The 26,723-nt window shown below is 57.7% G+C and overlaps 2 protein-coding genes across 7 annotated transcripts in view; one reads left to right on the top strand and one right to left on the bottom strand.

The window, feature by feature from the left end:
* Positions 1-13,365, top strand: part of SMARCD3 (SWI/SNF related, matrix associated, actin dependent regulator of chromatin, subfamily d, member 3) — a 33,214-nt gene extending 19,849 nt beyond the window's left edge. Inside the window, exons 1-13 of one of the 4 annotated variants that reach the window (XM_061415210.1) lie at positions 3,738-4,201; positions 7,043-7,254; positions 8,963-9,005; positions 9,869-9,991; positions 10,103-10,261; positions 10,470-10,565; positions 10,765-10,866; positions 11,117-11,278; positions 12,038-12,135; positions 12,294-12,429; positions 12,677-12,799; positions 12,908-13,009; positions 13,185-13,365. In XM_061415210.1, coding sequence (XP_061271194.1) covers positions 4,124-4,201; positions 7,043-7,254; positions 8,963-9,005; positions 9,869-9,991; positions 10,103-10,261; positions 10,470-10,565; positions 10,765-10,866; positions 11,117-11,278; positions 12,038-12,135; positions 12,294-12,429; positions 12,677-12,799; positions 12,908-13,009; positions 13,185-13,238 — 1,488 coding nt within the window. In that variant the 5' untranslated portion in view covers positions 3,738-4,123 and the 3' untranslated portion in view covers positions 13,239-13,365. Of the gene's footprint in view, positions 1-3,737; positions 4,202-7,042; positions 7,255-8,962; positions 9,006-9,868; positions 9,992-10,102; positions 10,262-10,469; positions 10,566-10,764; positions 10,867-11,116; positions 11,279-12,037; positions 12,136-12,293; positions 12,430-12,676; positions 12,800-12,907; positions 13,010-13,184 lie in introns of those variants that run through there. The other 3 variants (XM_061415211.1, XM_061415214.1, XM_061415213.1) reach the window with 3 other exon arrangements.
* Positions 13,366-13,502: 137 nt separating this feature from the next.
* Positions 13,503-19,261, bottom strand: CHPF2 (chondroitin polymerizing factor 2). 3 transcript variants are annotated; one of them, XM_061415206.1, is made up of 5 exons: positions 19,175-19,261; positions 17,542-18,860; positions 16,518-17,082; positions 15,638-15,820; positions 13,503-14,941 (listed from the first exon to the last, which is right to left on the bottom strand). In XM_061415206.1, the coding sequence occupies exons 2-5, from the start codon at positions 17,820-17,822 to the stop codon at positions 13,643-13,645; spliced, it is 2,328 nt and encodes a 775-aa protein (XP_061271190.1). In that variant the 5' UTR covers positions 17,823-18,860; positions 19,175-19,261; the 3' UTR covers positions 13,503-13,642. The 3 variants fall into 3 exon arrangements, with proteins under 3 accessions (XP_061271190.1, XP_061271189.1, XP_061271191.1); XM_061415205.1 differs by having other exon boundaries at positions 17,542-19,243; XM_061415207.1 differs by lacking the exon at positions 15,638-15,820 and having other exon boundaries at positions 17,542-19,243.
* Positions 19,262-26,723: the final 7,462 nt, after the last annotated feature.

The raw sequence follows: 26,723 nt of genomic DNA, 5'->3' as shown, positions 1-26,723 counted from the left end.
GGCAGGTCAGCTGGATCAGAGCTGCCTCTCGGCCCCTCTGGCATGCCCTGGCGTTTAGTGACCAGCGGAGAAAGTGGAAGCTGGGTTTAGGGGTGGGCCAGAACACAGAAAATCAGGGGTTCTCAGCCTGATCCAGTGGTCTCACTTCATTCCCTCTCAATCTCTCTCACACGCACACGCACACACAGTCTGTGGGGGTAATTTCATGGCCCTAAGGAGACCTTCATTGCTGGGGATACGGGGACGCGGGTGGTGGAACGCGGTCTCCCCCTCCAGCCTGGCTTCCTTTGTTCCTCCCTCGCCGTCCTCCCTTCCCGATCGGCTTCCCTCCTCTCTTAGCCTCCTTCTTTCCATTCTGCCCCTCCTCCCCGTCCTGCCCCCTCCGCCCCACCCCCAGCCGTGTGCCCGCCGCGGGGACCCCTGCGGAAGGCGGGAGGGTGGGACCCTCCGGGCGCCCCGGCCCAGCCTTGGTGGCCATCCTCCCGCCGGGAAAGAGTTAAAAGTCTCTCGGCTGCATCCCCCCGCCCCCCCCTACCGCCGCCGCCTTTGAGTCCCGCAGCTAGGCCCTGGGCTGACCTTCACCGCGAGGGAGGCGGCAGTGCGCATGCCCGGGCCGGCTCCCGCCGCTGCCCGGTTCCCCGGGCGGGCGAGGGCGAGGGAGGGCCGCCGCGGGCCGGGCCGTGCCCACCCCCACACACCCCCAGCGCCGGCCGCCCCCCGCTCGGGCGCCGTGGAGAGGGGGGAGGCTGCCGAGCCCGTCCCGGCGGTCGCGGCGCATCTCTCTGCGCGCGCGGGGAGAGGCGCTTTGCCATTTGGTGCTGGTGGTGCTTCGGCAAGGGAAGGAGAGATGGGGGGACGGCAGGGGGGACTCCGGCTCCGGGCGGACACGCGCGCGGCCTGCCCGGAGCGCGGCCTGGGCCCATCGGCCGTGTCGAGCTGGGAAGGAGGGCACCCTGCCCGCTGAAACCGGGGCCCTCCTGCCCACCCGGGGCGGGAAGCAGGAGCCAGCAGGCGGCGTGGCTCTTGCTGAGCGCCCTTCTGGGGCTGAGCCCTGAGGATCCTGGCCTTTGTGAGATGGGAGTCCTGGCCCCGGGACACCCACACTGGCGCCCCTGCTTTCTGGTCTGAAGGCAGCCCCCGCCCCGGGGGTGGGGGCATACCTGGGGTCGCCCCTGTAAAAGCAGTCTGCTGGTGAGGGCCTTGTGAGTGGGCAGATCGTGATTGAGTTGTGCCTGTGGGTGCAAATTCACGTGACTCCTTGTTCCTCTGGCCTTTGCATTGGTGCTTGCGCCCTGGGGGACACACATGCACTATGTATCTGCTGTCTCTGTGTCGGTAAGGATGCCTTCCAGAGAGAGGCTGCAGAGCGAGGCCCTGGGCCTGGGGTGGCCCAGGAAGGTGTTGTCTGTCGACTTGAGTGACCCTCCCCTCAGTACCACCAGATCCCTTCCTTGGCCTGACCATCTCCTTCAGTCTTGCCCACCACCAAGACCAGCCCCTCACAAATGCCAAGTGTGCCCACTGGGCCCATCTACCTCCTGTGCTGTCTTCTTTCTCCCAAAGGCCTCCCCAAGAGTTGAGAGCTCCAAGCTTTACACAAAGCTAGAGGTGTCTGCCCTTGTCCCTGTCCCCCAGGGGGACATGTCCCTGCTAGAAGCACCCACCAGGAGGTGGGGTGCCCTTGATGACTCACATCTTCAGTTAAGAGGCAGAGGGTGAGCTCTGTCCAGTGGCCCACTGAGCTCTGGGTGGTTGCAAGTGTTAGTAGGCATTGGTCAGGTCTAGTCCCTGTGTGCAGGCACGGGGGGACAATGGACCTGAAAACCAGCCCCAGACTTCATGGGGCTGCAGCCCATTTGGAAAACTCTACATAACACACATGAAACTCAGGCACATGAGACATTAGTCAGCAACAAAGTGCCATTTCATGGCCAGGGTAGATGGTAATGGGCATTCACAGAATAGAAAGATCTGTGCACGGAAGTGGAACCAAGGAAAGCTTCCTGGAGGAGGTGGGGCTCCAGACGGGCTTTAAGGTATGAATGTGATTGGGACAAGTAGAGAAGCATTTTCAGGGATTCCAGGCAAAAGAATAGCAGGAGCAGAGGCTTGGAGATGGGAATGAGCGAGGGGTTTTGGAAGTTAGACAGACTGGAGAGATTACCTCCCCAGGTTACCAGCAGCCACCTTCGTGGCCAGTGGCAAACAACCACCCGTTCCCACCCATCAGGACCCATTATCTGTGAGTGTGGGTGTGGGGGAAGCCTGGGTAGAGGTGTGGTAGGAAGGGGCTCTCTAGGTCCCTGGTAAGGTAGAGGAGGAGCTGCATGGACCACCTGCCTTCTCTAGCCCTTCAGGGGATTGGCTGTGGGCACTGAAATGGACAGTGACAGCCAGAAGCACAACGGGGCCAAGGAAATCAGGCTGCAGGCAAAAAAAGACTCCCTAGGCAGAGCCACTCCCTGGGTTCTTGGTCCCGACCTCTGACGGCTTTCTAAAGGGTTGAGGGTCAGGCTGGGTCTTCAGGATCTAACCTCAAATAAAAAAGTGTACGCTGGGTCTTCAGGATCTAACCTCGAATAAAAATTTCCAGCAAATTCCCCAGGGCCCTGCCCCGCCCTCACCTGGGTACGGACAATGCAGCCCCTGGAGGCATAAACTTGACCCCTTCTGGTCCCAAAGCCCCTGGGGCGCTTCCTCCCGGAGGCGGGGAGAAGGGTGTGGCCTCTGGGGCGTGGGCGGGGCCAGGGCTCCCAGCCTGGGGACTCGCAGGGTTTGCCCCTCCTGTTTCCTGTCCCTCCTTCACCCCAGCTCCCTCCATACCACCCCTTCTGGGGCTCCCTCACGGCTCCACCCCTACCCCTGCTTTCTTTGGGGTCCAGAGGCTGGCCCTACCATACCCAGCGCCCCAGCTCCTGCAGGTCCCCCGCTCCCACCCACACCCCATTCCAAAGCCGTCAGGTCGCGCTGGCCTCCCCCTCCCCACCCATCCGTCCACCCCAGTTCCTTGCCTGCTCCCACTGCTTCCCTTCCCGTTCTCACGAGCCTGGCCCACCTCCCTCTCTCCGAAATTTCCCCTACTGCCTCGACTTTGTCACAGAGAGACAAAGACTCACATAGCCCGAAATAGACACCCGGAGCGGGGAGACACAGACCGTGTCCAGCCACACACACGCACCCGCGCCCGCCCGCGCGCGCGCACACCGGAGGCTCTGGTAGAGGGAGGCACACAGAGGAGGCATTTATCTGTGCACGCACGTAAACATCCACACCCACGGCCACCGGCCGTGCCCACACCAGGGTGCAGACACACTAGGCGGTGAGACAAGGGCGCACACATCTATGGACTGCAGGGCACACCGCCTCCGGGGCACACCCACCACGGCCGCCCGGTGCCGGAGAAAGGCCTCCTCCGGGCTCGACTCCCGCCCCCCGCCACCACCACCCCCTCCACCCACCCCGGATTCCTTCCCAGCGAAATGTTTCCCTACTTGGCCTGCCAGGTCTCTGGGGAAAAGGGCCTCAGAAATGCGGCAGGAGCCACTTGGGGGCAAAGTTGGAACGGCCTGTTCCCGGCCTGTTCCCTGCCGGCGAATTCCCTAAGCGAAAAACTATTTGCGGCGAGAGAGGCCGGGTGGCCGGCGAGCCCCCCGGCCGCCTCCCCTCGCGTCCCCTCCCCGCGCCGCCGCCGCCGCCTCCCCGCGGCCCTCGGGCGGCCTCGGGCAGGCGGCGCCGCTGCCCAGCGGCCCGGAGCCGCGCTGGCCGGCGAGCCTCGCCGCTTATCTGCGCTGTTTGGGCCCGGCGAGGCTTGGGAAAGGCAGGCTTCTCCGTCCCCGCCGAGTCAACAGGCGGACCCCGGGCCGCCGGACTATTTCTGTCTTATCAGTGCAGGAATGCGGCAGCCGCGGCGGCTGGCGGGCGGCGGCGGCGGCGGCGGCGTGGGCCGTGGGCCGTCAGGGCAGCCCTGAAGGGGCCCCCTCCCCACTCCGCTCGAGTAGAAGTGTGAGAGAGCCCAGCAGGACTCAGAGGGGAGAGTTGGAGGAAAAAAAAAAAAAGGCAGAAAAGGGAAAGAAAGAGCAAGAGAGAGAGAGAGAGAGTGAGAGGCGCCGCTGAGCCCACCCCGATGGCCGCGGACGAAGTTGCCGGAGGGGCGCGCAAAGCCACGAAAAGCAAACTTTTTGAGTTTCTGGTCCATGGGGTGGTGAGTGGGGGAAAAGTTAGCGGGGGAGGGCAAGCGAGCTGGCTCGGGCTGAATGGAGGGAAGGTCGGGAGAGGCCGGGAGGGGGCTCCCGCTCCCCCCACACCCCACCCCACCCCTCTAGCGGGAGCGCCGCGGCCCAGCGGGCCCGGCCCCAGCCCCGTGCCGGCGCGCCCCGGGGGCGCCCGAACACGTCGTCAGGCGGCTTGGCCGGGGATGGGTGCCCCGGGGCGGGGAAGACAGGCGTTTGCATGGGTTCCTGTCAGGGGCTTGGGGGTAGAACTTGGGGACGGTCTCCCCCAAAGTGGGTGGGTGGGTGGGTCCCCTGTGGGGACAACCCGATGGGTTGTCTTCCCTTCTTTCCTGGTGGGGCCCAGGTGCGACCCCTGCCCTGGGAGTGGGGGGTGGGACTTGGCATTGCTGTGCTGGGCTGCTTGTTCATCAGTTGGGACAGTGTCTCGGGAGCAAGGAGCAGGTGACCCTGGCGGCCCTGTGAGTGGGAAGCTCTGAGGCTGAACCACCTTTGCATTCGGGCTGAGGGCTCTGGGGCTCTGCCCCTGGCCTCTGCCAATCGGGGCCAGAGAGAGGCCCTCTCTAGGGGCAGACCCCAGGTTAAGGGGTCTGAGGATCCTTTGGCAGCCTCCACCACCAGAAGCTGATGTCCTTAACGCCTCAAAGGTGTGAAGGAAGAGCTGGAGTCAGGGACTGGAGGCCTGGAGACCAAAGGGGCAGGTTTAGAAGGCCCACCGGGAGCCTGAGCAAGCCCAGGGGGCCTGAGGGGGTGGGGACGAGTTGGAAGGGCTGTGGCATAGGAGAGGCAGAGGCTCCAGGACCTGGGACGGCCAGTGGTGCTGAAGCCGGGCAGAAAGGAAGCAGTCAGGTTTACTATGGCCAAATTTGGTTGTGACCCCAAGGAAGGCACATTCTCAGTAAGAGAGGCCAGAGCCCCTAGAATGTTGGCCCTTCGGGCAGATCACCCATCCCTGCTGGCCAGCACAGCCTTCTAGGGGCTCTGGAGGCCTCCCTCTTGGGGTCTCCTTAGCAGATCAGTGAGTACCACCAGCCTCGTTAAATGGGAGAGCAGCTGATGAGGAAAGGGGCTTTCCCAAAGCAGCCTGTCTTCCAGGCCCATGGGTCTCTGGACTAACTTCCAAGGGGTCCCCATGTTGGTTAGCCTCATGACCAGCCCTGATCTTGCTGCCTAGGGTGTCCCAATAAAAGGCCCATCTAGGAGTGAGAGTCTGTACACGTGGATTTTTTTTTTTTTTTTAACTCAGTGCTTCAGTTCTTGGGTGGCCTGAGCCCCACTCCCGGTGCCCTGTCTGTGCTGGTGGGGAATGGCGGGCCTGGGCTCCATTCTGGGCCACCACCCTGGAGGTGTGAGTGACAGGGTCAGGTGGGGCGGGGGAGGCAGACACATGGACAGGCAGGTCTCACTGCCGAGGTGGCGATGGGCAGAGACAGCTGGCTGGCTGGGGGTTAGGGTTAGACACAGCACAGGGCAGGAGGGACCAGGGGAGGGGGGAACAGTGCGAGGAGATTCACTAGGCTCAGGGGCAGGGTGCCTCCCTGTTCTGGGGAGCAGCTGCACCCCTGGGGTGGAGTGGGTGGTGCTCAGACAGTATAACAGGGGCACGAGGTCTGCAACCGTGGCTCCCTGATCTCCCTCCTGCTTGACAGCCCCTTGGGCCCTCCCCAGCCCCTCTTCTGGAATGGGATAATGAGGTTTTACGAGTCTGTGGGACACTTCACTCGATGCACTGGGTTGTCATCTATATTCCGGCTGAGCGCCCAGGTAGTGGCAAGGGCACACACCTGCCTCACCTGCCTCCCTGTGGCCCCCTGGGAACCCAGACTTCTGACCTCACTGGGGTAGGGTGGGGAGTCTGTAGGATGGGGCCATCTCTGGTGATTCAGGCAGACAGGAAGGGAGAGATAGATATAAGAGAAAATGTCCATCCTTTTGACCTACCCAAGCCCTCTGGACCACCCATCACCAGTTAAGCCTCATAGCCCCCCCTCAATAGGAGAATCCTGGTAAGGTCTGACCTCAGCCCCTCAAGCTGCTTCTAGCCCTACCTCCAAGCCTTCACCTTGAGAGTAAATTATGCGGATGGGCTAATTCAGCCAAGCCCCTGACGGTAGAGGCTGGGAATCAGAGCAAGGGGACGGGGATTGGGACCGAAGGGTCAAAAGAAGGGGCCCAGAGAGGAAAGTGGGTTGAAGGCAGGGAAGGCAGGACCGCCCTGGAAATGGACTGGGAAGCAGGCAAACGGGAAGGCAGGCGGCAGAAGTCCGGAGCAAGAGAGCCCAGCCCTGAACTAAACGAAAGCAGCAGAGAGCACAAACCCCGGGCCCCTCAGGAAAGGGCCTTGCACGACCTTGGCTAGGTTGCCTCTCTCCTTGAGCCGCGGTTGCCTCATCCGTCAAGTGGGGATAGAAGGCCCCCTCAGTCCGTCTTGCAGAGGAGCGTGTGGATAGGAGCATCCTTTGAAAAGGTTGAAAGGCGCCATTAATATTCATCTTCGCGGCACCTTCCGCAAATCCGAGGCTGGCGATGCCCTGTGCAGTTAGTTGCCTGGCTTCAGTTAGCTTCCTGCAGCGAGACGCAAAGCCACCCCCCCCCCCTCCGCCCCCTCCGCCAAAGCCGCGCGGTTCCGGCGCCCCCGCCCCTCCCCACCCCTCCCAGCCCCATCGGCATCGCGCCGTCGGCTGCAGGGTCACGGGCCGGGGGTCTCGGGGTTCGGGGGGGGAGACGCAGCTCCGCGCGCCTGGAGCCCGGAGCCCTGGTTCTGATCGCCGGGTGCCTGTGTCTGCTTCACGCCCCCCCATCCCCCTCCCCAGCGCCCCGGGATGCCGTCTGGAGCCCGGATGCCCCACCAGGGGGCGCCCATGGGCCCCCCGGGCTCCCCGTACATGGGCAGCCCCGCCGTGCGACCCGGCCTGGCCCCCGCGGGCATGGAGCCCGCCCGCAAGCGAGCAGCGCCCCCGCCCGGCCAGAGCCAGGCCCAGAGCCAGGGCCAGCCGGTGCCCACCGCCCCCGCGCGGAGCCGCAGGTAAGCGGGGGTTGGGGGGGGGCGGTGACCAGAGCGGAGGGGGCGGACGCGGGACCCGCAGGGACGGGTTGGGAAGCCCGGGCAAAGAGGGGTCAGCAGGGAGCAGGCGTCCCGGGTGGGATGCTTTCCCAGGAGGTGGGCTGAGGGGGCACTGGCCCGGTTCCTTTGTGTGCCCACACGGTGGAGACAGGCGGTGACCGTCGCGCCCTTCTCCTTGTCACCTGCTCTGTCCCTCTCTGCACCCCAGTCCCCTGGTTCTCGGGGGATGGAGGCGGGGCTGTGGCACCAGGGCTCAGGGCCGAGCTTTAGACTGCGTTTCCTAGCGCGATTGTCCAGTGCGCCTTCCTTAGAAGCGCCCCTGGCTTGACTCATCGAAAGCCCCACTCCGAATCTTCTTAATCTGAATCCCTGGCCAGTGGCGGGAGAGCCTGGGATTTGCCCCATGGGTGGGCAGTCTCTGCCCCCTGGCGCTCTCTGGTGATTCTTAGGCACTCAAATGTTGAGGAGTTGCCATGGTCTGTCTTCTGGACTGGGTCTGCCCCCAAGCCACCAAGGGCCAGCCTGTTTCCTTGTCTGAGCCAGCCGGTGGCACCCCCAAAAGCCCCTGCTGGTGCCTGGCAAGGAAGATACCCCTGTGGGTTTCACTGTTTAGCCAAACACACATGCTTCCTTTTGCACACCAGATGGAGTCCTATAAAAGGTGCAATATGGATTTTACCTCATTATTAAATATTTTTTTTACATGTCAAGGAAAATTCACCATTTATAGGAAGCCCATGAGGAATTCTTTCCAAAGTGAGTCATTCTTTTGTAGAGTTCCTGATTTATCTTGTACTACTGGAGAGTTTCACAGAGATAGTTTCTTCAAAACAAATCAGCCCTTTAGTGAAACCTGCTTGTCTAGCCTTGAATAGATTTTTGGCCAGGGACGGGGGCAGTGGTTGAGACCACCACACGGGGGCAGTATGCAGCCATTCCCTAGGCTGGGTTCTACTCGCCAAGGGTTTTCTGGGGTTGCTTCTGGGAGTCAGAACCAGCTAGTGGATCCAGCAGAGTCCAAGTCCCAGCTGCTACCCCAGGTCCAGCCCGCCAGCCACACCCAAGAGGGGAACATCCGTACCCACTCTCTCTGGATACCTGTGGGTGTGTCCCTGGGCTCTGCTGGCAGGTCCAAGGGCATGAGCACACCCTGCCCATCAGGGTCCCCTTCCTAGCCCAGGGTGGCTGGGGTGCTGGTCGTCACCAGCTTCACAGCATCACTTCCTGCTCCTGGGATGGGGCAAGGGGGTCGGCTCCCCTCCCCACCAGCTCAGCCACCTTGGGCTGTGTGCCCCTTTCTCAGAGAAGGGAAAAAAAAAGTCCTCACAATGTATCCCCCCACTCTGTCCTCGCCGCTGCCCAGCTTTCCCCAAACGTTTCTGCAGTGCCCCTGCTCCGAGCCCCTTCCAAGTCTAATTTCTCTGGCCCTGGGGATGTGGCGGGGCAGAAAAGGGGCTCCCAGGCCGGAGAAAGGACGGAGTCACCTCCACTCCCCGTGAGAGAACAGAGCCACACACAGCCGGCGGCGTAGCCCCTCGGGTGGGCAGATGAGCGGGCTGTGGGAACCCCAGCCAGGCGGGCTGAGATGTCGGGATAATTTAGCAGGTGGCCTCCTTACTCCCAGATCTGTCGCCATGGTAACCTGGTTTTTTCTTTAAAAAATGTACAGTGCCAAGAGGAGGAAGATGGCTGACAAAATCCTCCCTCAAAGGGTGAGTGCCTTTCACAGCAGCCCCCAGCCCACCCCACCCCCAACCCTTTCCTGCTCCGCCCTCCTCTCCCCTCCTCCCCACCACCACCACCCCGGGCCACCTCCCCTCCCCCCTCAGGAGCAGCGCTTCAACATCATAGTCACTTTCACTTTTTTTGTTTAAAAAGATAATTAAGAAACGAGGCTCCCCCAGGGCCAGAAGGACGGGGTGGGGCAGAGGGGAGAAGCAGAACCAGAGAGGGTAGGATCCTGGGTCTGGGTCGGGGGCGCAGATTGAATTCCAGCGGTCTGTAGAGACATAAAGGCAGGGGACAAAGGGGCTGAGAGCTCAGGGACCGCAGGCTGGCAGAGGAGCGAAGGGAACAGAAGCTGGCCGGAGGGCCCAGCAGCACAAGGGGACCCAGGCCGAGCTGGGTCCAGAGGACGGCTGAGACCCCAGCTGGAGCAAAGCATCTGGGTGAGGTGTCACTGTAGGCCCAAGCTGCGACGCCTCCTGTCTCAGGGACCTCAGGGGCCCCTGACCACTTCACAGACGCCCCAGGGAACCCAGAGGCTGTGTGACAGGGGAAAGGACAGGATGAGCAGGTGAAGCCCTAAGCACTTGCTGGCCTCCATGGCTGCTCCGGCCTCCCCTAGTGATGAAACGCATGGATCTCCGTAGTGGTTTTCATCCTTGTAACATCCAGACCTTCATGGCTGGATTCAGAGGTCCCGTCTGCGCTGTCCAAGTTACCTGCCCTGAATGTGGCCAGCTCCCCGCCCGCCACACTCGCACACTCCTGGGGCCACGTGACACCCGCACGTTCCAACCTGCAAGATTGGCTGAGCCCCTGGTTCCCTGCCTCGCTTCCTCCCCGCTTCCAGATCCGGGAGCTGGTCCCGGAGTCCCAGGCTTACATGGACCTCCTGGCGTTTGAGAGGAAGCTGGATCAGACCATTATGAGGAAGCGGGTGGACATCCAGGAGGCTCTGAAGCGGCCCATGAAGGTGCCTTGGCTTGGGGGCGGGGTGAGGGCGCCAAGTCCTAGTCCCTGAATGGAAGAAGCCGGGGCTGGCCCCCTGGGGACTGGCTCTGTATGACACTCTGTATCTCTACAGCAAAAGCGCAAGCTGCGTCTTTATATCTCCAATACTTTTAACCCTGCGAAGCCCGATGCCGAGGATTCTGACGGCAGCATTGCCTCCTGGGAGCTGCGGGTGGAGGGGAAGCTCCTGGATGACGTACGTCCTGGCCCAGGTCTCTCCAGGTGTCCTGGGGTGGGTATGGGGCTGAACTTAGGCCGGTACTGGACGTGTGCACCAAGGGCTGGGGAAGTCAGCCCTGGCTGCGGGAGGGTGGTCCAGAGAGACGTGCCCAGGCCTGCTTCTGACTGCGCGGCCCTACCTGGCCAGCCCCCACCCACTCCCAACTCACTCTGCCCCCGTGGGCCCTGTTCCGCGCCCACGGTCCATGCCTCTCCCACAGCCCAGCAAGCAGAAGCGGAAGTTCTCGTCCTTCTTCAAGAGCTTGGTCATTGAGCTGGACAAAGACCTTTATGGCCCTGACAACCACCTCGTGGAGGTAAGAAAGACCCGGATCCCTCCTGCCCTTGAACTGGCCACAGACCACGGTCCTGAAGAACCTAGAATGCAGTCCTATTAGTGGCGCAGACTTGGATCGGGGACCCCCTTCCCCAGCCCCCCAGTCCTGCACCCACAGCTCCAAGGCCCCACCAGCTCAGACGGGCCTATGAGGTGACTCAGCTCCTACCCCTGGACAGTGGCACCGGACACCCACCACTCAGGAGACGGATGGGTTCCAGGTGAAGAGGCCAGGGGACCTGAGTGTGCGTTGTACGCTGCTCCTCATGCTGGACTACCAGGTACGTGCCCTCACCCCCAGACACCGCCCCGCACCCCCCATCCCCCCCCAGCATCCCACCTCCTGTACCCTTCTCCTGGCTGGGGTGGGCCTTGGCTTGCAAGCTGTTATGCCCTGAGAGACCCCGTTCTCCCCTCCACCCTGCCTGCTCCAGAAGCTTGTTTCCAAGGAGCCCAGGCCCCGCAGCCCCTGAGTTCCGAGCCCCTCCCACTGTCTTTTTGTCTCATTTTCTCACGGCCTCCTTGGTCCAGCCTCCCCAGTTCAAACTGGATCCCCGCCTGGCCCGACTGCTGGGATTGCACACACAGAGCCGCTCGGCCATCGTCCAGGCCCTGTGGCAATATGTGAAGACCAACCGGCTGCAGGACTCCCATGACAAGGAATACATCAACGGCGACAAGTATTTCCAGCAGGTACCCTCTCCCCGAGCCTGGGGCCATGGGGAGGGGAAAGGCCTCTGCTCAGAAACACCACCCTGCCTCCTTGACTCCATTGGGAATGATCTCAGAGCCGGAGACCCGGCTTCCCATCTGGGCTCTGCCACGACACCACCCTGTGCTGCAGCCTGCCCGTCTCAGCCCCCCCACCCCCGAGGTGAGGAAGGTCGGGAACCCCAGAAAGCTAGCGGCTCTGGGGAACATGTTCTTGGCACCTGGAGCTAGGGCCCCCAGGTTCTGGCCCTGGGTCCAGACACCGGGTCCATCACTTAGCTGTTTGCAGCCTTGTTCCTTATCTTCACCACGCCTGTCCCGTCTCACCCCGCTGGGCAGTTAGGAGAATCAAACTGCTGTGGAAGTGATTCTGCCAAACTAGAGATTATTATTAATATAACTTTAAAATAAATACCACAGGTAGACTTGAGTGGTGAAAACAACAGTCGATGTTTATTGAGCACTCACCGCATGCCAGGCGCTGCTTCAGGCACTTCGTGTATAACTGACGCATTTAATTCTAACAAGCCCCCTGAGATCGGTGCCTCTGCCTTCGGCTCCCAGAGATGGAGAGACCGAGGCCGAGGTGTGAAGTTGAGCGGCTCGGGGTTGCGCCGTGAGCGGTGGAAGCAGGCCTCAGGCCCAGGGCTGGCCTCCCCCGTGAGAGGTGGCTGCTTGGGGGGCCTTTTGAGAACGGAGGCTCTTTTGAGCGCAGAGCAGGGAACTTCTCTCCTACTGCAGATTTTTGACTGTCCCCGGCTGAAGTTTTCTGAGATTCCCCAGCGCCTCACAGCCCTTCTGCTGCCCCCTGACCCAATTGTCATCAACCATGTCATCAGGTGAGGCCCCCCAACCCTGCTCCTCAGAGCTGGGAGTCACTGTGGTGGTCCCGCCCCCCCCCCCGCCCCTCGCTCTGCCCACCCCCCGCATCAGGCCTCGGGGGCCCTTGGCCTCCGTTGGGGCAGCACGTACGCCAAGGGCTGGCCTTCCCTGGCAGCGTGGACCCATCGGACCAGAAGAAGACGGCGTGCTACGACATTGACGTGGAAGTGGAGGAGCCCCTGAAGGGACAGATGAGCAGCTTCCTGCTGTCCACGGCCAACCAGCAGGAGATCAGCGCTCTGGACAGTAAGGTGGGGCTGGAGCCTGGCACTGCAACAGGACGGTGACCCGACGGTGACACATGCGCAGACACAGCAGGACGAGGACATGGGAGAGGACGGGGAGGGGCCCTGCCCTTGGGACTTGGAGCTCTACCCGCACCCCCTTCTTGGGGACTGCCCTTCCAGGGGACAGCGGCAAGCCCCCCGCCACGCCCCCCGCCCCCGCTTCTCCCATCTCAGCCTGGCCAGGTGAGAGCATGTGTCTTTCTACCTGCAGATCCACGAGACGATTGAGTCCATCAACCAGCTCAAGATCCAGAGGGACTTCATGCTGAGCTTCTCCAGAGACCCCAAGGGCTACATCCAGGACCTCCTCCGCTCCCAGAGTCGGGACCTCAAGGTGAAGGGGGCCTCGGGGGGCGCTGGGTAGGAGACAAGCATGCCGGGGAGACAGTGAACGTCGTGCGGGGGTGTCCAGGCTCAGGATGACCCTGCTGCTCCCTCCCAGGTGATGACAGACGTGGCGGGCAACCCGGAGGAGGAGCGCCGGGCTGAGTTCTACCACCAGCCTTGGTCCCAGGAGGCCGTCAGCCGCTACTTCTACTGCAAGGTGTGAGCCCGCCCCCCGCCCCCAGCGCCCTCGGCTCCCCGCTCACCCCCAGAGAAACCCCCACCCTACCCCTGGCCGCATGGGGCCGTCCCAGCTCCCAGATGCTCCTCCAGGCGGGTGGGGCCTGTCACTCACCAGCAACTGGTCACCTGCGCCTGCTCTCCTTTCCTTACAGATCCAGCAGCGCAGGCAGGAGCTGGAGCAGTCGCTGGTCGTACGCAACACCTAGGCGCGCTGGGGAATCGTGCCGCTGAGGGCCCCCGGCCCTGCCCCGGCCTGTCCCCTGGGGCCTGGCTGTCACCCCCGAAGCCTTGTGGGCGAGGCAGGGGCTGGATTAAAGGTCATTTACCTGATAACAGCCGTGTGGTCATTGGCAACTAGGGTGGGAGGAGGATTGGGGGGGCCAGGGAGAGGGCAGTGGGTCCCTCCGGGAAGCTCCCCACCCTCTCCCTCAGAGTCTCCTTACTCCCATTTTTCCTAGACCTAAAAACAGTTTGGCAGAAGACACTTTTAATAACATTTTCTTATTAAAAAAAAAAACACAGCGGCGAGCTCTCCCATCTGTCCGTGCACCTTGCCTCCCCGGGCGGGGGCCGGCAGGGGCTGTGTGTGGAGGTGCGGGGCCCGAGCACTCTAGGTGCTGTTGGCCTGCTCCTGCTCGAACAGGGCCATGGCCAGCTGCGCGCGGCCCCCCAGCCCCTCCAGGTTGCTGAGGCGGCACCGGTGGTAGAGTTCCTCGCTGAGCCGAGGGCTGCAGTCCCGTAGGGAGAACTTCTGCACCAGCCCTGGCTCCACGGCCCGGAAAAGGTGGAGCCCTGAGAACCGGAGGAAAACATCCATCACCTCCAGCCCCTCCAGGGCTTCCTCCTCTTCCTGGCCTGCCAGGTCGGCGGCCAGCCGGGCTCGGGCAGCCAGGTAGTCCGCGTTGTAGAAGCAGCCCTCTGCCGAAGCCTGCCGGTCAAACCTGCCCCCTCCAGCAGCCCCCCGGGCAGGGTCTGCACCCGGAGGGGATGGGGGGTCGGGGCCAGCCCCTGGGGGCGGTCTCTGTGGTGCCAGGGCGGGGTTGAACTCCTGGAAGTGGACCGGGAAGAAGGCCTGCCAGCCGGAGATGGCGTTCATGCGGCAGCGGTTAAGGACCTCGGGCCCCGGCCTGGTCCACACGGTGGCGAGGAAGAAGAGCGTGTCCACGGGGTGCTTCTTGGAGACCACGTCCATGAGCCGCACCTGGGAAGGTGCCTCCGCTCGCACGGCGAGCCAGGCCAGCCTCGTCCCGGGGTATCGTCGTTCCAGCTCGGCCGCTGCCGCCTTCACCCCGACGAACGGGTCTGGGGCCCCTCGGCCCCCTTCCCGCGGCCCGTAGACCAGCAACAGGGTGAGTAAGGCGTGCTCTCGGGGTTCCAGGACCCCGGCCGCAAAGGCCTCCAGGAATGCGGGGGCCGCGGCAGCCTCAGCAGCCTGCAGCGGCAGCACCAGCTGCACGCGCGTGGCCTCGGTGACGTAGGGCATGGGCAGGATCTCCACGCGGCTCAGCGGCCGCAGCAGGCTGACCCTGCGCGCCAGCGCCCGCCGGTGCCCCCGCTGCGTCACGGCCTCCAGCAGCAGGTCCAGCGTGTACTCCATGCCCCGTGCTGGGTCAAAGCGCCGGTAGCCGTTGAGCAGCCGCTGCTTCTGGAAGCGCAGGCGGGGCTGGTAGCGCCGGTTCAGCTGCTCCAGGGCCGTCTCCACAGCGTCGCCCACGTCTGCCCTGCTCGCCCCTTGCAGGGGGCACTTGGGGGCCCCGTCCACGCAGGAGAAGGTGTGCTGCTCTGTGAAGTAGTCCCAGCCCAGCACCTCAAAACGAGAGTGCGGCGTGAAGGGGGCCGGGAGCCCAAGGGGCCAGCTCAGCCCCGCCTCGCCCTCAGGGGTCAGCGCGGTCAGGTTCCGGATCTGAGCCTAGAGCAGGAGGGACGCCCCGTTAGTGCCTGGCGAGGGAGTCGGGACCCCAGCTTGCTCCAGCGTCCTGGGTTCTGAGGTCTGTCCTGACTCCATCAACACTCAGTGAGGCCAGGCGCTGAACGGCCTGTATTTGACAGCCTGTCTGTATGGGGCACACGGACCCACCATCCACACACAGCTGCTGTGGGGAGGAAGATGGGGTGGGCAGAGTGCCACTGTGGAGGGCAAGGGACCCTGACGTCTGGGGCTCCACGGACTTTCTCTTCCTCACTCACAGGACTCACGCTCTCTTCACAGAAGGAGACCTTTGTTTTCACCTGGATCCCACCTCGGACAACCCCCTGCCATCAACTAGAGCATTCTTCTACCTTCTGCCCTTCGGTGTTTTAAGGACAGTGCTAGAAGTCCAGGGACTGCGGGGTTTCGGCGAGGCATTACTGGAGAGGAGAGAAACCCTTCTGGTGCCAAGCCTGCTCCTCAGAGCTCTCCTGCAGATCCTCTCAGGTGAACCCACATCGTGCCAGGAGCTTTCAGCCAGAGCACCCCGAGCCCCTTCTCCCTGGGGTGCTTTTCAATGAGGTTTGATCGGTACAGTCAGCCTCCTTCTGCCTTGGCCCGCCTCCCCTCTTGCACCTACGTGAGCCTGGACATCTGAAGCACCCTCTGACCTGCAACCCTGGGCCCCCTGCTCACCTGCAGCTGTTCTATTTCACTGTAGGCCCGCTCCAGCTCCAGAGCACTGAAGCGCTTGTGGAGCCGGTACATGAGGGTTCCCTCGGAGACAGGGTGCACCGCGAAGGCACTCAGGAAAGCTAAGCTGCTCTCCGTCTCGGGGTCCCTATTTTTGGCCAGTTCAAACGAGCGATACCGCTGCCCCTGGGGGACCATGAAACCAATCAGTGCCACACAGGGAGGAACTGCCTGGCCCAACCACCCTTGACCACCCTTGGCGCTCACACCTGTGACTGCCACTGCCGCCGAGGCGGCCAGAAGGGCATAGGAGCTCATTCTGGGGTCCCCTCAACCTTCACCTTACTCTCACCGGATTCTGGAAAAGAGAGCGCTTGCTAGGCAGCTAGGATGACCTCGTCTCCCAAAGAATCCTGCTGTTTCTCAAAAGAATGAAAGCCGAGAGCCAGCAGAGACGGCCAGGACTCCGGTGGAGGAGGAGGGCCCCTCTGGGATTGTCCCCTCTTCTCCAACCAACAGGGAGGCTCCCAGGCCACCCTCCTCCTCCAGGAGAGCGGGCCCCTCAAGGGCACTCCCAGGTCACTGGAGACGGTGCAGGTGTTGGGAGGAGGGCGAGGGGCCAGATGGGGGCAGACTGGTGAGGAAGGGACACCTTTCAGGCTTGCTCAGAAGGTCCCCGACAAGACGCCACTTTTGACGCTCCAGGGATCTAAGGCTGCCAGAGGTGGGCAAGGGAGAGTGAGAGGGGCGATTGGGGCTGAGGAGGGCAAAACGACCACCCCAGGAGCTGCGGGGAAAGAGCCGGCAGCCCCCCAGCCTCGAGACCAGCTGCTGGTCTCTGCTAATTTGTCGGGGATGAGGACTAACTTGAAAGTGCCTTCACCTGGTGTTGCGAGACACAGCCGATGCCCAGAGAGTCAATGAGGCAGCGGCCGAGCCACTCGTCAGGTCGGGCACTGAGAATGTCTCCACGGCAGCCATCCAGATGTGGCCGCAGCCGAAGCAGGAGGCTCCGTGACAACAGGTAGCCAAAGCCCCCGTGGCAGTACCGGGCCTGCTCGCCAGCGCCGATGAACTCCTCTGCCCGGCCCAGGTACAGGTCCTGGTTGATGCTGAGGTGGCCGGCCAGGGCCGCCAGGCGGGGGGCCTGCACGTACGTGTCGTCCTGCATGATGAAGAACCAGTCGTAGTCGGCCCCGAAGTGCGTGTGAAGATGGCGCAGGGTCTCAGACATGAGCCAGGCTGGCCGTTCGTCCCCGTGAGATACCACCTGCATCCCTGCTGGGGTCCGGGCCCCTCGCTGCCCAGTGAAGTAGAGCAACCGGGGGAAGTGGTGGGCCACCGTACGGTTCACAGCCACAGCCAGAGTGGACAGCGTGGCCCGGGAGGTCAGGACAGCCACCAGCAACCGCTCGCGAGAGCCCAGCTCTGTCTGGATGTACCGAGTCCTGCGGGGAGACCAGTGTGCCAGGGTCAACTCCCTAATCTTTAGGAACCCAGCGTGTCCAGCGTATACCTTCCCCGGGGAATTAGTGAGTTGGGGATGAGACGAGAAGGGGGAGACCTCCTCATCAACACTAATGAGCTAGTGGTGAGAGCATCTACTGAGTAGCTGACACTGGAACTGATCTCGGGGAGAGGTGGACCCAGGATGGATTAGATGGATTAGATGCAACTCCTGCCCTGCTGAAGAACATCCAACCACTAACAACACCAATGGGTGAGGCTTTCTCAGGCCTGAGGAGGAGGAAAAAAAACTGGAACCATGATGGTAAATAAGGCAGAGAACTGCTTCAGGGAGGCTAACGACGATTACCAGTGACCACAGATAGGATGTGGAGGCAAGGACTCGGAGCAACCCTGAAGTGGGGTGTGGGGATGATGCACACACGTGCACGTTAACTCACCTGAGCACCTTCTTGTAGGGCTTGTTGGGATCCCTGTAGTAGGGGACAATCCGCGGTTTGAAGTCTTCGTCGCTTTGGTCAAGCTGAGTTCTTGAGTCTAGACTCTGTGGCCCTCCGGCTTCCCCCACAGCCTCTACGCAGGGATCATCCCCCTCCCCCTGGATCCAGGACACCCTCAAGAGGCTCAGGCTGCACCCCAGAGACAGCCCTAGGATGAGGGGCAGTGCTGGTCGCAGCAGAGCCAACACTGAGCTCAGCCGCATGGCGGTGGGCCCTGCCATGTGTGTGCCCTGGAGGGCACAGCCTCAAGAGATCAATCAGTGACCAACAGACTCTTTCAACAAGGGAGCCTGGGGCCAGTGAGGTCAACAAGAGAACAAGGTTGTGTTTGCTTCTGGGCCCAGGATCCCCAAGAAACTCCTGCCTTGTCTTCTGCTGTCAAGGTGCTGGTTCTAACCCTCAGTCCAAATGGTAGTAAATGTTAGAATCAATTTCACCCACCAACAGTGGGGTCCTCTAGTCCAGAAGAGAAAGAAGCAAGACTCAGTCCTGCCAAACCCAACCCCCAAAGAAGGACTACATACATCTGGTAACACTATCTAAGCAGAGAGATGGCAGCAACTGATAAAGCTGGGGTTAGGGAAAAGCACATTGGCAATCAAAACACCAGCACCCAGCTAGAGGAACCTAACTCCACAGGCCTTTCTCAAAGAGCATCTGGGAGGAGCATACATCTCACTCACTCACTGAAGGGGCTGCCGACCCCTGGGAAGTCACAGAGATGGAGCCCAGGCCTTCCTACTCTCTTCACCCGCGTTAAGGAAACACTCGGGCCAGAGGAACCCCTCCCCCTGGCAGTCAGGAGCGGTCAGGAGCCACTGGCACCGCGCACAGACGTTCTGCCCCACCTAATGAGGTGGAGGGATGTGGTGACTCAGCACGGAGGACAGCCTCAGAGGAGCACAAAAGCTGATGGAGCTGCTGGGCAGGGCATTCTTCTCTGAACCCCCGGTGCTGAGAGCCCGAGGCTGCCCACCATCCTCCAAGAACAGACCGGGCCGGTGACAAGCCACTCCGGCTGTTGTCAAGAGCGATTCGGTGGCTGCCTTTTCCCAAGGCCCCAGGCACCCGAAGCAAAGCGAGAGGACTACAAGAAGCTGGCGCGGGCGGACGGATGCTCGGGTGTCAAGCCCGGCAACTCCCCGCCCCACGTCTCTTTCTCCGCCGTTACAGACCAGCTTCAGGCCTAAGAAAGGAGGCCCAGAGCGAGCTTGAGCCGTTCTTCTTGCAGCAGAAATAAGAACTGGTTGCGTCACGGGCTGTCAGAGGAAGGGGGGGCAGGGAGGCTCCGTTCGAGCGACGCGGGGAGAGGAGGGCAAAGACCCCTCTCTCAGGTTCGACTGGGCGGCGGACACCCAGGGGACACGCCGGGGGCCCGCCGAAGGGGGGCCCCTGCTCCGGGCCGGGGGCGACGGCGGGCCGATAATAAGGGGCGGCCGCCGGCCGGCGTATGGCCGGTCCCGGGGAGCTCCGGGGGGCGAGGACGTGGAGCTGGGACCGGAGCTGGGGTCGCTCCTGTGGAGCGACGCCCCCTTGCAGGGTTGTGGGGAAGGACGCGAAGGGGAGAACAGACCCCAGAGCTCCGCCGAAGCGCCGGCTCCGCCACCGCAGCCGCTGCCACCTCACAGCCCGGCCCACTCCTTCCTTTTCCGCTCGCTGTCAGTCCCCGTCTCTATGGTGACCGCATCCGGCCGCTCGCTCCGCCTTTGCGCTCTCTATGGTCGTCCCGCCCCAACTCGGCGCCGCCTGCGGGCCGGGGTAGGTGACTTGCTCATCCCGCCCACCCTCCGCCCTCCTCCGCCCGGAGCCGGCCCGCGTTCCGCAGCCCCTAATGCGAGTGGACCCAGCCTGAATCCGAAGATGACCCAGATCTTCAACCTCGACTCCCTTCTACCCTAGGAAAAAACTCTTCTCCCCTTCGATGAGCGCGTTTCTACCTCCTTGGGCTACTGCCCCCAGCGGGCTTCCGGAACCCAGTTACCTACTCAAGTTATTTCAGAAATGTTTGTTGTTTGCCTTCTAAGTTCCAGACCCATGGTTGATGAGGTGGGCATGGTCCCTGCCCTCAGTTGGAGACGGGTATTAAACACACACTGACAAAAAAAAATAAAAATAAACATTTAAGTTTAGGTCGAAATTACAAACTGTCCAAAGTACCATGCAGAAAAGTAAAGACTCCAGTGGAGAAGTGTGGCAGGAAGAATTAAACTGAGGATTTGGGAATGCTGCGATCGAAAATTCAGTATGTTACCCGGGCAGAAAGAGGAAGCCCGGAAAGAGGAAGACTGGCCCAAGAACTCGGAAGCCAAAGCAGCTAAGGCTGCTGAGTGAGGGGACAACAGGTTAAGAGAAGCTGGAAGTCAGGTGGGCCTTCAAGCAACTATGGTGGGTTCCCACCCAGGATGGCACATTTCTAGGGGGCAATTTGGAAATGCAGGAAGGCAGCTTTGTTGTCAAAGAATTGAGGGGAGAATGCTACATGTACATTGCAAGATTGTATCGCATTAGAATTGTTTTACACAGCTTTCAAATGTCCTACAAAGATTCATTTTAGAAGGGGAAAAAATGGTTAAAATCAACTACTTTTTGAGTCTGTGTTTTATATGTAACAATTAAGTAATTTTGCAGGGTTGTAATGTGTGCTCAATTTTCAAAGAATGTTAACTATATTGTAAATGGAAAGAAGCCTGTACTTGAGTTTTGTCCCTTGAATGTACTTGTTACCATTTTGTAACAAGTGAGTGACTAATGATGTTTTCCAGCACAGGGAAGTAACTTTTCTTGTGAAGGATTTCCTTTTCTTTCTTCTGTTATCATTACACTGTAATTTTTTGAAATTTATGTATGTAGTTAGGTTGTCACAAACAAACTTTATTTCAAAAGAGGAAAAGAGGTGTTACTTGAAAAGTTCCTCATTAAAAGAGAACATTGGGGCTGGTAGAGTCAGGAACAGGTTCTAGGAGGCACGTGGGATGGAACACAGCAGCCGGGTTCCCCTTCACTGTGTTTTGGTCTTACGCTCAGATTGACTGCAATTTGGTCTCCCCTCAGCAACTGGCACAGGGTAGGTGGTAAATGGTTTTTAGGCTCCAGACCAGCATCGTCCATTAGAAATACAATGTGAGCCATATATGTAAACTTTAAATATTCTGGGGCTATGGGAAATAGATGGGGAAACAGTGGAAACAGTGTCAGACTTTATTTTTCTGGGCTCCAAAATCACTACAGATGGTGACTGCAGCCATGAAATTAAAAGACGCTTACTCCTTGGAAGGAAAGTTATGACCAACCTAGATAGCATATTCAAAAGCAGAGACATTACTTTGCCAACAAAGGTCCGTCTAGTCAAGGCTATGGTTTTTCCTGTGGTCATGTATGGATGTGAGAGTTGGACTGTGAAGAAGGCTGAGCGCCAAAGAATTGATGGTTTTGAACTGTGGTGTTGGAGAAGACTCTTGAGAGTCCCTTGGACTGCAAGGAGATCCAACCAGTCCATTCTAAAGGAGATCAGCCCTGGGATTTCTTTGGAAGGAATGATGCTGAAGCTGAAACTCCAGTACTTTGGCCACCTCATGCGAAGAGTTGACTCATTGGAAAAGACTCTGATGCTGGGAGGGATTGGGGGCAGGAGGAGAAGGGGATGACAGAGGATGAGATGGCTGGATGGCATCACTGACTCGATGGACATGAGTCTGAGTGAACTCCTGGAGTTGGTGATGGACAGGGAGGCCTGGCGTGCTGTGATTCATGGGGTTGCAAAGAGTCGGACACGACTGAGCGACTGATCTGATCTGATCTGATGCTGTTTAGGTGCTCAGTCATATCCGACTCTTCATGGCCCCTTGGACTGTAGCCCATTAGGTTCCTCTGTCCATGGATTTTCCCAGGCAAGAATACTGGAGTCGGTTGCCATTTCCTACTAAGAGTGGGATTACTGGATCATCTGGCAACTGTATTTTTAGTTTTTTAAGCAACCTCTGTACTATTCTCCATAGGAGCTGCAATGGTTTACATTCCTACCAATACTGTAGGAGGGTTCTCTTTTTTCCACACCCCCTCCAGAGTTGTAATTATTTGTAGATTTTTTTGATGATGGCCATTCTGACAGGTGTGAAGTGATACCTCACATTGTATCATTTCTCTAATAATTAGTGATGTTAAACTTTTCATGTGGCCACATTTTTTTTAAAAAGCAAAGAAACAGGTGAAATTAATATTTTATATTAAATATATCCCAAATATTAACATTTGACCACGTTGTTGTTCAGTTGCTCAGTCATGTCCAACTCTTTGAGACTCCATGGACTGTAGCACGCCACACTTCCCTGTCCTTCACCATCTCCTGGAGCCCACTCAAACTCATGTCCATTGAGTCAGTGATGCCATCCAACCATCTTGTCTTCTTGTCCCCTTCTCCTCCTGCCTTCAATCTTTCCCAGCATCAGGGTCTTTTCCAGTGAGTCAGTTCTTTGCATCAGGTGGCCAAAGTATTGGAGCTTCAGCATCAGTCCTTCCAATGAATATTTAGGATTGATTTCCTTTAGGATTGACTGGTTTGATCTCCTTTCTGTCCAAGGGACTCTCAACAGTCTTTTCCAATGCCACAATTTGAAGGCATCAAGTCTTTGGCACTCAGCCTTCTTTATGGTCCAACTCTCACATCCATACATGACTACTGGAAAAACCATAGCTTTGATTAGACAGACCTTTGTCAGCAAAGTAATGTCTTTGCTTTTTAATATGCTGTCTAGGTTGCTCATAGCTTTTCTTCCAAGGAGAAGAAATTTCATGGCTGCATTCACCATCTGCAGTGGTTTTGGAGCCCGAGAAAATAAAGTCTCTCACTGTTTCCATTGTTTCCCCATCTATTTGCCATGAAGTGATGGGACTGGATACCATGACCATAGTTTTTTGAATGTTGAGTTTTAAGCCAGCTTTTTCACTCTGCTCTTTCATCAAGAGAGAGGCTCATTAGTTCCTCTTTGCTTTCTGCGATAAGGGTGGTGTCATCTGCATACCTGAGATTATTGATATTTCTCCCATCCGCCTTGATTCCTGCTTGTGTTTCACCCAGTCTGGCATTTCCCATGATATACTCTGCATATAGAGTAATCAATATAAAAATTGAGATATTTTAATCTTTTTCCTATCCACATGCAATCTTCAAAATCACCCCCACCTCATGCATATTTCACACTTACAGCATATCGCAGTTCAGACTAGCCACATTTCAAGGGCTCCATAGCCACATCTGGCTAGAGGCTACCACATTGAACAGCAAAGTTCGAGACCTTTCTCAGTTACTAGGTTTCTAGGTAACTCTGGGTGAAACATTTCCTCCCTTGGGTCTCAGTTTCTTTGTATTTTAAATGAAGAGGCTGGCATCTGCTTCCTGTTCCAGCACTGACCTTCAGTGATTTTCATATTTAGCCAGGCCTTTTCTCCTCTGATCTCTCTCCCTCTTATTTCCCCATTTCTTTTCCCTTCAAATCCTAAAAGATGATGCTGTTTAAGTGCTGCACTCAATATGCCAGCAAATTTGGAAAACTCAGCAGTGGTCACAGGACTGGAAAAGGTCAGTTTTGATTCCAATCCCAAAGAAAGGCAATGCCAGACAATGTTCAAACTGCTGCACAATTGCACTCATCTCACACGCTAGCAAAGTAATGCTCAAAATTCTCCAAGCCAGGCTTCAATAGTATTTGAACCGAGAACTTCCAGATGTTCAACTTGATTTAGAAAAAGCAGAGGTACCAGAGATCAAACAGCCAATATCCATTGGATCATCAAAAAAGCAAGAGAGTTCCAGAAAAACATCTACTTATGCTTTATTTACTACACCAAAGCCTTTGACTGTGTGGATCACAACAAACTGTGGAAAATTCCTAAAGAGATGGGAATACCAGACCACCTTATCTGCCTCTTATGAAATCTGTATGCAGGTCAAGAAGCAACAGTTAGAACTGGACATGGAACAACGGACTGATTCCAAAATGGGAAAAGAGTACGTCAAGGCTGTATATTGTCACCCTGCTTATTTAACTTATATGCAGTGTACATCATGTTAAATGCTGGACTGGATGAAGCACAAGTGAAAAGGAACTAAAGAGCCTCTCTCTTGATGATAGTGAAAGAGGAGAGTGAGAAAATTGGCTTAAAACTCAACATTCAAAAAACTAAGGTCATGGTATCCAGTCCCATCACTTCATGGCAAATAGATGGGGAAACAATGGAAACAGTGAGAGACTTTATTTTCTTGGGCTCCAAAACCACTGCAGATGGTGAATGCAGCCATGAAATTTCTTCTCCTTGGAAGAAAAGCTATGAGCAACCTAGACAGCATATTAAAAAGCAAAGACATTACTTTGCTGACAAAGGTCTGTCTAATCAAAGCTATGGTTTTTCCAGTAGTCATGTATGGATGTGAGAGTTGGACCATAAAGAAGGCTGAGTGCCAAAGACTTGATGCCTTCAAATTGTGGCATTGGAAAAGACTGTTGAGAGTCCCTTGGACAGAAAGGAGATCAAACCAGTCAATCCTAAAGGAAATCAATCCTAAATATTCATTGGAAGGACTGATGCTGAAGCTCCAATACTTTGGCCACCTGATGCAAAGAACTGACTCACTGGAAAAGACCCTGATGCTGGGAAAGAATGAGGGCAGGAGGAGAAGGGAACAACAGAGGACGACATGTTTGCATGTTGGACACGACTGAGTGACTGAACGGAACTGAACTTTCCCTTCATGTCCAGGTCTGTCCCCTGCAAGACCTAAACCCTGGATGAAAATGGCAGAACTTCTAACTTTTCTAGGCCACTCTTACTGTGGAGGAGACTTTGCCCAGCAACTGTTAATTTATGGGAAATCATGGACGTGATTGGTTGGTCTGCAGGTAGATTTAGAGAAGTAACTCATTAGTCCTTGCCATCCCAAGTCACTTTACATAGCTGGAATGGTTCCCAGTACCAAAAGAGTTGAGCTTCAAACACTGGTACTGTTTCCTACCAGCAGCGTTATTTTTTAAATAGCTCTGTGCCTTTATTTCCAATCTGTAAAATTGTATTTATACCCACTTTATAGTCTGTTGGGGGAATTAAATTTGATGGCATAAATGAAGGAGCATAATTATGTTAGTTCTCTGTAACCTGAAACCTGCCTGTAACCCGGCGTTTTATTGAGGCTGGGAGAGGCAGGCATATTGTAGACCTCCCAGGAGGCTAGGTGTTTGCATGAGTAATTTTATGTGAACCACAATCATATATAACTTCCTTATTTCATAAAGAAGGGCACTGCAAGCAGTGAACTATTGTCTGTATATCTCTACCTAGAACAATGTTTGGCTCGTATGGCACTTATTACCTACATGTTATGATCTGTTTCCTTTTTAAATTTTTCATCTTGTCGGTAGAGTTGTGAGTTAAGTTTTATTTGGGGGCCTAATGAGGACTATAGCCCAGGAAACAACCTCTCAGATAGCTCTGAGAAACTACTCTGAAGAAGTAGGAGAGGTGAGTATATATATGATTGGTGGCTGGTGGAAGTGGTGGGAGGAGGGGGTATGTACAGTCAAACACACGTTTTGGCAGAAGGTTGTTCCTAGCCACAAAGAGCCCTTGTCTCCACTTTTTTAGACATGAGAAGATGCAAGAAATTGGGCTCATAAAATCTTCCCCAGAAAATATCTTAAGGTCTGTTTTGTCAATTTTCCCCAGAGCACAGAGTGCCTCATTCCTGATCTCTGTCCTGAACTCTTTTCAAGGTGTGTGGATGCTCCATGACTGCAGTAGCTAGTGACCTCATCGTTCTAAAACCGGATGGTGAGCAATAACTTTCAGTTGGCATTCTTAACTGTGAGCTCCGTGAGACCAGGGAAAGACGTACCACCACTGCAACTCTAGTATCTAGCTATGAGTCACACGTTGGTGAGTTAGTCTAGGAAAAAGCATGCTTAAAGGCCAAGAGGTGTGAAGTGGCATGGCTTACCTCAGAAACGCAAGTAATTAGATTCTGCTGGAGCATCAAGTTTGAGAAGGAAAACTAATTCTATGAGGAAGTGAAGTGAGCTCACTTTTTTTAAAGGGTCGGGGGCTCTACTTTTGGATCAGGTGCTTCGCTTAAGCCGAGGAGCAAACTGAGATTTGCCGTTTCCAGTGCCGGAAATAACAGCTTCCTCTGCTCCCCCTAGCCGTGTCCCTGTGGGAGGCATTACTGATCGGAAACCTGGAGAAGTATTTGATAGACTACAGATTTAGGATTTGCTTACTGCAGGCTATGAGAAGCCCGTGAGGGGTTTTAAAACTATGAAAAGTAACGAGGGGGAAGGAAGAAAGAAAAAAAAATAACGGGCAAGTGACGTTATTAAAGGTAAACTCCGAAGTCTTGATTTTCACTTCAGGGCTCTTCCCATCAAACTTACGGACCTTGGATGGAAACTTAACAAGTTCTGCAGTGGATAGGCAGAGCAGCGACGATTCAGGAACAACGCTCGGCACCGTCTAAAGTTTGGTTATCACTGGACCAGCCTCTAAAGCTTCGGTTTCACGGAACGAGGACGCCTTTCCTTCACGGAGGGATAATTCTGTTCTTCGCATCCTCTTGGAAGCGATGAGCGTTTTCCCGGCCCTCTCTCACCGGTCGGCTCATCTTTCCTTCTCCTTCTCCTCCTCCCCGTCCCGCCCCCCCCCGCCCCCCCGCCCCCCCCCCCGCCCCCCCCCCCCCGCCCTTGTTTCGACCCATTGCAGCCTGACGCCTGCTGGGAAGTGTAGTAGCTCGCCCTGCTGTCTGAGCCGGTTTGGCGACACTGATGAAGCCGGTAGTTCCGCATAACCCCTCAGCTATTCCAGCGGCAGGGGAGCCAGGGACGGTCCAGCCGCTCCTCTGAGGAGCAAAACTGGGACTCGCCGCTTCCGGAGCCCGAAGCGGACCGCTAGCAGAGAGGGCTCTGGGACTCCAGTCCCCCTCAGCCGCGCGCATCGTGATGACGTCACTCCGGCCCGCGAGGCCCCTGGGATCCGCGGTAGTTCTCGAGGAGCGGGTCTCAGGTTCGGCAGCGGTGGCCGGAGGACGACACTTCCCAGGAGTCTGCGCGGCGGCGCGACGAGAGCCGCGCGAGGCCGTGATT

The sequence above is a fragment of the Bos javanicus genome, chromosome 4, assembly GCF_032452875.1.
Source record: "Bos javanicus breed banteng chromosome 4, ARS-OSU_banteng_1.0, whole genome shotgun sequence".
Classification (NCBI taxonomy): Eukaryota; Metazoa; Chordata; class Mammalia; order Artiodactyla; family Bovidae; genus Bos; species Bos javanicus.
This window is presented reverse-complemented; position numbering and strand designations above follow the sequence as displayed.